This window comes from Eucalyptus grandis, chromosome 4 (assembly GCF_016545825.1).
Source record: "Eucalyptus grandis isolate ANBG69807.140 chromosome 4, ASM1654582v1, whole genome shotgun sequence".
Classification (NCBI taxonomy): Eukaryota; Viridiplantae; Streptophyta; class Magnoliopsida; order Myrtales; family Myrtaceae; genus Eucalyptus; species Eucalyptus grandis.
In genome coordinates this window covers 29,926,946-29,936,033 of record NC_052615.1, presented here as the reverse complement: position 1 = coordinate 29,936,033, position 9,088 = coordinate 29,926,946, and the positions used below count along the sequence as shown (strand labels likewise).

At 45.3% G+C, this 9,088-nt stretch overlaps 1 protein-coding gene across 1 annotated transcript; it reads left to right on the top strand.

Moving 5' to 3' along the window:
* The first annotated feature begins 6,170 nt into the window (after positions 1-6,170).
* On the top strand, positions 6,171-8,913 carry LOC104441741 (cytochrome P450 86A22). The gene has a single exon (XM_010054948.3). It carries the CDS (start codon positions 6,759-6,761, stop codon positions 8,418-8,420), a length of 1,662 nt encoding a protein of 553 aa, XP_010053250.1. The 5' UTR covers positions 6,171-6,758; the 3' UTR covers positions 8,421-8,913.
* The last annotated feature ends 175 nt before the right edge of the window (positions 8,914-9,088 follow it).

The following is a 9,088-nucleotide window of genomic DNA, read 5'->3' as shown; positions in this document are numbered from 1 at the left end:
GCCTGCTTTTGATATAATTTCTAAGACAAACTTCCATTGACTAAGAGAAATTCTTTGGTCAGATTGAGCAATTTCAATTTCAAGGAAATATTTAGGTGCTCCTAATTCTTTAATGTGAAAGGTAGCATGTAAATAATCCTTGAAATTGTCTATGGCAGCCTTATCATTTCCCATAACAAGTATGTCATCGACATATATCATTAAATAAATGGATGACATACCTTTAGTCCGTGTGAATAAAGCATAGTCATGTTTAGACTGCTTGAAGCCTACTGTTGTAAGAGCATCCGCAAATTTGGCGTACCATTGTCTGGATGCTTGCTTCAATCCGTAAAGGGATTTACGGAGACGATATACTCTATTCTCCCCCTGTCTCCGTAAACCTTGAGGAATATCCATATAAAATTCCTCATCAAGATCTTCGTGCAAGAAAGCATTGTGCACATCCATTTGATGTAGACTCCAATTATTAATAGCAGCAACAGACAAAAAAGAACGAACTGTGACATCGGTGGCAACTGGAGAAAAGGTCTCGTGGTAGTCAAAACCTTCCTTTTGTGTGAATCCTTTTGCAACCAACCGTGCCTTGTATCGTTCAATGGAACCATCAGCACGATACTTTATCTTGTAGACCCATTTACAGCCAATTGGCTTGCGATCAGAGGGTAGTGAGACAAGATCCCATGTTTTATTGTCAATCAATGCCTGAAGTTCTGCCTTCATGGCATTTTGCCATTTTGGCTCAATAGATGCCTCATCATAACTAGATGGCTCTTGTTCTTCTGATTGGCGACTAATACAACATCTATGTTCCTGTGATAATCTATGAAAGAAAACATATGATGAGACTGGATACTGAGTACCTGGAGAATGATGAGTTGCACATATATAGTCTTTAGTCCAGGTAGGAGGTTGTGTGGTGCGACCAGAACACCTTGGATGAGTGGTGTTCGTATTTGTCGCACTGGTAAGTGGCGACTCAATATGCTGACTTTCCTCAGTATCATGGGAATCTTCGAGTCGTGGTTCTAAAATTTCTTCTAAGCGGTCGGTCCTCTCAACAGGCGTTGATGTTGATACTGGAAGAAATGAATTAGTGGGAGGAATGTACCTCGATTCTTCCATTGGTATATAGGTAGGACCTTGAGGCATTGCTTCATCAGATATGATGCTACGGGGAGAGGTTGTCATCCCTGTATTTGCATCTGGAGTTGTCTGCTCAGAAAAAGGAAAAATGTCTTCATGAAAGATGACGTCACGACTTACTAGAAATTCCTTTGTGGAAATGTCAAGAACCCGATACCCTTTCTGCAAATTGGGATATCCCATGAAAATGCATCTTCGAGCACGTGGACTAAATTTGTTTCTAGGTCCCATTGTTGCAGCAAAACAAAGACATCCGAAGACCTTGAGGTGCTGGAGTTCTAGTTTCTTCCGGAATAATAACTCAAATGGAGTTTTCCCTTTAAGTATCTGAGTTGGCATACGGTTGATTAGGTAAGTGGTTGTGACCACACAATCTCCCCAATAATCGTCTGGAACTAATGCTTGGAATTTCAAGGCTCGTGTGACTTCCAATAGATGACGATGTTTCCGTTCTACCCCGCCATTTTGTTGTGGTGAATAGATACAAGAGCTTTCATGTTGTATGCCATGTGTAGTAAATAGGGAGGAGCAATCATGGTTGAAGAATTCTCTCCCATTATCAGTTCGGATCCGCTGTATGGATTTGCCAAACTGATTCTCTGAGAGTGAGATAAAACTTTTCAAATGAGAATAAGTCTAATTCTTAGACTGCATCAAGAAAATCCAAGTCGCACGAGAATAATCATCGACTATAGTGAGAAAATATCGAGACCCATCATGATTTAATGTGTGGTATGGTCCCCATATATTCACATGAATCAAGGAAAAAATCTCACTAGTCCGAGTGTTACTAGACAGAAAAGGCGTACGAGATTGTTTAGCAAGAGGACATATAGGACATTGTGGACATGCAAAGGAGGCACTGTGGCCCAATCTCAAATGCATAATGGAGTTTCTATCATTGGTAGTCAAGTTACACAATGATGGCATAAAGAATTGCAAGGAAAATTACTTGAGAAACTATTCTAGAAAAAAAGGCCTTCAGAGAGACTACCCAAGCCCATCAGTTTCCCAGTCGAAAGGTCCTGAAAGAAACACTTGTCAGCATTGAAAATGGCCCGGCATGAATTTTCTTGACAAGCTTTTGACACAGAGATCAGGTTAAACTAGAATTCTGGGACATAAAGAACATTTCTAAGAGTAATTTGTGAACTGAGATTGACTGTTCCTGTTTCATAGACATGGGTAATATCCCCATTAGGCAATTGCACGGAAATAGGGAAATTCAATCTGTCATTTATTCTTGAGAGAAATCCCTTGTCACATATAATATGGTCGCTTGCCCCTGAATCAATTATCCATGCCTTTCTGGATATTGAATTAATCAAGCAATGGGTAATACCTGATAAACTCGCTCCTCTATTTGTTGTGTCCATTTTTTGAAGTGCCACCATCAACGGATGATACTGACTATACGAGATAGGCTGGTCAATTTTTTTACCGGTCGACCCAGTAACTTGATAAGCTGCTGAAATCTTTTTTTTTTTTTCACCGGGCTTCCCATGCAATTTCCAGCAATTATCAGTGATTAGTACGTTTGCAATAATCACAAAATAATTTTTTTTTGCCTTTAAAATTTCTTCCGAAATTTCTTGATGACGTGGCAAGCATCTGACCGTTTGTTCCTTTAATTGTAGTGAAGATCTGATCGTCCAATCCTTTGGTCGCGAGCTGCTGTCCGCCGTTGGATCCAATCGAGGGATTGAAAGTTTGCGAGCTGTCCGATCCTCGTATCACATCCTGACCATCCATCCGGTCTGCTTTAAATAGCCTGAGTTCCTTTTTTGCGAACCCTAATTTGGCCGCTCACCTCTCTCTCTTGTGATTTAGGTTTTGAGTTCTGGTGGCCGCGTCTCGCCAATCTCCGCGGGCTGCGAGTGCGATGCTCTTGCTGCTCCTGGTGTGGTTTGGCGTCGCGTGTTGGTGACTCTCCTCCTGCACAGCCAATTGAAATATTCGCCCAATCGGCGGCATGGGATCCATGGCGATAATCTGTGAGCGAAATCCGAGGTAAGTTTCATTCAAAATAGGAGAAAGCGTCTAGCTTTCTCCCTATCTTTGATGGATCTGTATTGTTTGAGAGTGGACTCCGGTCCCACGAGCTTCTCCTCGGCCGCTTCGAGATTGTTCCACGAGACGAGAGCCTGTTGAAAACGGTTGTGACCGTCATATTACCTTACTTCAATTCACTGAGCTCTTGCATTAGATTAAAAATTTTCGCCTGGTCCAACTTCTCGTACATTTCGTGGATATTGTCCCACATTTCTTTTGCATCTTCTGCTGGTGGGAGTCCGGCTGCGACCTCGGAGGAGACGCAATTGCCAATCCAAGTTCGGATCAGGCGGTTGCTCTTCCTCCAGAGTCGGGCTAGGCGTTCGTCGATGGGAACTAGAATGGTTCCGTCAAGGAAACCATCTTTGTCTTTGGTTGCCAGGGCGTGCCGGAATTCCTGCAACCATCTTGTATAGTTTTCTGGCCCGGTCAATTGCTGGCTGATGAGCCGCAATTCTGGTCCGTTGGCATTAGAGATGAACAATGGATCGCCGGAAAAGGTAGAAAACTAGGCGTGAGGTTCGGGTAGGTATTTCCTTGACCCGATTCATTCGCCCCAATTGGATAACCCACATGATAAAAACCCGAGTAGGGATTTGTTCCAATACTCGGCTCTCCCGACCCGCTCAACTGCTCCGATTCGATGGCTGGGCTTGCCCCGTTCGTGGTTGGTGGGCCCCCATCGGTTTGGACGTAGCTCTGGTAGCCCATATATGCAGACGATGATGGATTTGGGCTTGACCCAAAATAAAGTGGATACGGAATCCACTAGTATGGTTGACCGCCAAGGGTTGCCCCACATTGAGCTGAGTTTGCGTGGGTCGCCACTGAGCGGGTTGTAATTGAGTCTGCTGACTTATGGCTGGAAGTGTCGCAGGTTGAAGTTCAACTTGCAGATCTTGGGGTGATACTTCTCCAGTCGGTGAATTTCCGGAAACAGAGGTGCTAGTTTGCGGGGAGGTCATGGTAAGTAAAAAAAAACTCATTCGGATATTGATTCTAATGTCGAACAGAACCCTTTTTCTGTAGGTCGAAGAACTATTTGGCAGAAGAACAAAGCGGAAGCAAATCAGAGGCCTGGAGGCTCTGATACCATGAAAGAAACCGAAGGCCAATGGAGAGAGGAATAATATTTTTCTGTATTTCCTCAATATGTTTGTAAACTGTACATATCCTAAAGATATAGGACTAGGTTTGTACAATTAATGGAAATAAAGAATTCTATGTATCAATCTAGATTTGTATCTAATTTTTAATTGATATAAAACCAAATCTCCTAAAGGAATATCGCATATCTTCTAACACAATCTTATTGAAATATTTTATTCTTGTCATTGTTTATGACATAACAAAGCCTGTCATTTGTCAATATCCTAGCTCAATTAATATAGTACGGGTAGCCTATTTTTATGGGCGTCAATTTTACTTGCAGGTGGGAAATCAGTTCTCGAAGTTCTATATGTGTCTAGGTCGCGAGTTTCAAAAGATCGGCCACATCCTAGTCTCTCAGATTCCATCGGTTTACTTCCCTTCATACACTTTGCACACACCACTGCTTGAAAAATTGGACTAAACTAGATGGATCGGTTCACTTGGATGCACTCGGCTCTTCTGGCCGATCTAATCTGGCTCGAACGCATATCTACTGCCTTTCAAATCCGATACAATCACCGGCATGGTTTTGAAGGCGCTAATCGCGCTAACGAAAGAGCCATCCATGGTCCGTAATCACACCAAAAAAAAAAAAAAAAAAATTTCGCTGAGATGGCTTCAAAAAACCAAAAAAATATGGAACTACACCACTTGGTTCAAATAGAATAGTTCTCATAAAGTGAAAAGGAGGAAAATGGGCATTACCAACGAGTATAAATATAGAACTAAATATTAGACCGTATTTGTTTTGGGAAAAACTTCACGATAAAATAAAAAGGCTTCCCGAAAAATCTTTTTCGAGGAAAATGTTTTTCCTTTTCTGGTTAGTGAATTCATTTTTTTGACTTTGAGTGCGCATATTTTTTCTGCCTATAATTTTTTTTTGTCGACCGATCATTTTCAACAACCTGAACGTGCGAGTGTCTAGAAAATTAATTTGCGAAAAAATTCCTTCTCTAGAAGAATGAGGGTGACTCTCTCTCTCACCGACCAAAAAAATTAAAAAGAAGAAGAAGAATGTACTCTTAGATATTTAGATATTAAAGAACAATGCCGTAAAAATGGGTGGTACATAAGAAGCTATTAAATGTGGGGCGGGCGGCTGGCCACATGAACAAAGAACCCTCCTAACCAGTCAATTAACATGAACCGACATCAAAGAACCCATGTCGTTTATATTCATATATATATATATATATATATATCATAAGCTTAATATTGGTGTTATATATATATCTATCTATGAATGGGTTTATTATTCTACGCGAATAGTTCCTCAACTAATCACATTTACTTTTACACCTTCATTGAATGCAGGAATTTATGGCGGGGGAGCACTTCCCTACTGAATTAGGTGGGCACATTTCTCCCCCTATTAACAAGATTTTTTTTTTTTTTTCTCCCCGCTCCCTTCTCCCTCTTTCTCATTTTGCAGATCGAGAAGTGACATGGGAACCCCACGCGAAAGGGAAATTCGAACATCCCTAATGAAGGGTGCATATAATTAATGGAAAGTAAATGAATGGAGAGAAAGAAGAAGAAGAGAAGACGTTATAGCGAAAGGTGCACCATGGGTTTTGAAGGATGCAGGCTAGGTTTTGTATGTGGAATTCCTGATGACGTGGGTCTTACGGGGGATTAATGCAGAAGAAGAAGGAGGAGGGAAGTCTCTTCGGTGGTTTTACCTTAAATATGTCCAACGACCTCAGTCGGCATTTAATTGCTGCTGTTCCTTGGAGATGTCAGGTCCATGCAATAAACCTTCCACCACGGAGAGCGAGAGAGAGAGAGAGAGAGAGAGAGAGATGAGAAATTCAACACCAGTCTGGCTCCATATTAATTGCCCCCTTCCCTCTCCCGTTTCCTCAGTCACCTTTTCCTTCTATATATTACTTTCTCTCCTCCCCCCTCAGTCCCACAGACTTCCCCTCTCTCTCCCTTTTTTTCTCCTTCTTGTTTATTCCCTGCTTCATTTTCCTCTTCAAGAACATAGTCCCTTTCACGGTGAAAGTGCCTATCTCTTCTCTTGCGTTTCACCTGAAGCTCCTCCTGCTTCACAGCCTCCAAGAACGACCCCCACTTGCGTTTTCTCGTTGAATCTCTCTCTCTCTCTCTGTGTTACTTCACTTGTTGCGTCTCTTGTTTCTCTTCTCTTTCAGGGTTATCTTGGACCTGCATTGTCCGTCTCTCAGCTTCTCGTTCACAGTTGCTCAGGCCCCGACAGCAACATCCCGACAGAAACCCTATATAATAATACTGGTGTAGCGTGACACAGTGCATGAAGTCGGTTTTTGCTTGCGACGATTAGCAAAAGAGAGAGCGCAGGCGGAGGGCGGTTCGAGTGCGGGACGGTGCATTAAACGTTCTGCGCGGTTGGTGCGTGTCACGCCCTCTGCGGCCCAGATCACATGGATCCATCGGTCGGTTTGATTTTCCTGTCGGCGGTCGTGGCCTACCTGCTGTGGTTCAAGTTCATCTCCGCGTCCCTGAGCGGTCCACGTGTGTGGCCCCTAGTGGGCAGCCTCCCGACGCTCATCCGGAACGCAGCCCGCATGCACGACTGGATCGCCGACAACCTCCGCGCCGCCGGCGGCACGTACCAGACGTGCATCATCCCCCTCCCCTTCCTGGCCCGGAAGCAAGGCCTGGTGACCGTCACCTGCGATCCCAAGAACCTGGAGCACGTCCTCAAGGCCCGGTTCGACAACTACCCCAAGGGCCCCACGTGGCAGGCCGTGTTCCACGACCTGCTGGGCGACGGGATCTTCAACTCCGACGGCGACACCTGGAAGGACCAGCGCAAGACCGCCGCGCTCGAGTTCACCACCCGGACGCTCCGCCAGGCCATGGGCCGGTGGGTGAGCCGGGCCATCAAGCACCGGTTCTGCCCCATCTTGAAGGCGGCTCAGCTCGAGGGCAGGTCGGTCGATCTCCAGGACCTCCTGCTCCGCCTCACCTTCGACAACATCTGCGGCTTGACCTTCGGCAAGGACCCGCAGACGCTGGCCCCTGGCCTCCCGGAGAACGACTTCGCGAATGCCTTCGACCGCGCCACCGAGGCCACGCTGCAGCGGTTCATCCTGCCCGAGTTCATATGGAAGCTCAAGAAGTGGCTCCGGCTTGGGATGGAGGTCACCCTTAGCAACAGCCTGGAGCATGTCGATGCCTACTTGTCCGACGTCATCAGCACGCGCAAGCAGGAGCTGGCGGAGAGTCAGCAACAGGTCGGCTACGGCAGCGGGCACCAGCACGATGACCTGCTGTCCCGGTTCATGAAGAAACAGGAGTCCTATCCGGACAAGTTCCTCCAGCACGTGGCGCTCAACTTCATCCTAGCTGGGCGGGACACGTCATCGGTCGCGCTGAGCTGGTTCTTCTGGTTGGTCAGTCGGAACCCGAGAGTGGAAGAGAAGATAGTCATGGAGATGTGCACAGTCCTGATGGACACACGTGGCAGCGACCCCGCCAAGTGGGTGGAGGAGCCGCTCGTGTTCGAGGAAGTCGATCGCCTGATTTATCTTAAGGCAGCACTGTCAGAGACCTTAAGGCTCTATCCGTCGGTGCCAGAGGACTCGAAGAATGTCGTTGCCGACGACGTCCTGCCGAGTGGGGTATTCGTGCCAGCCGGCTCCTCGATCACTTACTCCATTTACTCGACCGGACGGATGGAGTACATATGGGGGCCCGACTGTCTTGAATTCAAGCCCGAGAGGTGGTTGTCTTCCGATGGCAAGAGGCTTGAATTGCAAGACTCCTTCAAATTTGTGTCGTTCAATGCAGGACCGAGGCTTTGCCTTGGGAAGGATTTGGCCTATTTGCAGATGAAGTCCGTGGTAGCAGCTGTATTGCTGCGCCACCGGTTGACGGTAGCGCCTGGTCACCGAGTCGAGCAAAAGATGTCGTTGACATTGTTCATGAAGTATGGCCTGAAAATGAATGTCCACCAGAGAGACCTGAGGCCTATCTTGGCGAAGATAACCAAGAACGATGATTTGTGTGGGAAAGCTGTTCTGAGCAATGGGCATCATCTGGCGGCAGGCGAGGTCAAGATGGTCAGCGGGGTAGCTTAATCCACGGCATTCCTTTTGGGAATTCCCGTTTCATGATTTTGGGAATACAAGTGCAAATTATCATGAAGGGTCTCATATGATTTGTCTTTTGTTGAAGTCATTTATAAATAGCATATGGCTAGATCTGTGGTATCTTTACTTGAACAAATAAAGCTGGTTCACCATTTGGTTATATGAGGACATGAAGGTCAGTGATGGGATGATGATCTCATATCTCGACAAGATTTCGGATAGCTTTATAATACTGTCTGCAGCTGAATCCATGGTGGAAGCAGAAGGATGGCTAGGTATTACGGAAACTACTTTTTAGGACTCCACAGACTGAAGATCAGATCCATTCTTGATACTCAAAATTACTCGTGTATAAGTTGTTGGTGTCGTGGAACTTGGCCTGAATTGTACTTTTTATAATCAGAAAATCATTGTATGTACTACCTCAAGATATAATTTTACATATGTGGAGTATTTATACTCCACGTTTTTCTTTTGCGAAGTTGAATTTTATACTGGATTAGCAAATGCCCTGAGTGTGAATATCTAGCTCCCCAGGGAAAAATTTCAGGTGCAACAGCTACCCACTTGATGGAATCTGGTGTTGCTTATTCAGGCAAGTCCCGGTCTTACATGTGTTTTTTGATGATCCTTGACCGAGATGGATCTGAGGGAAA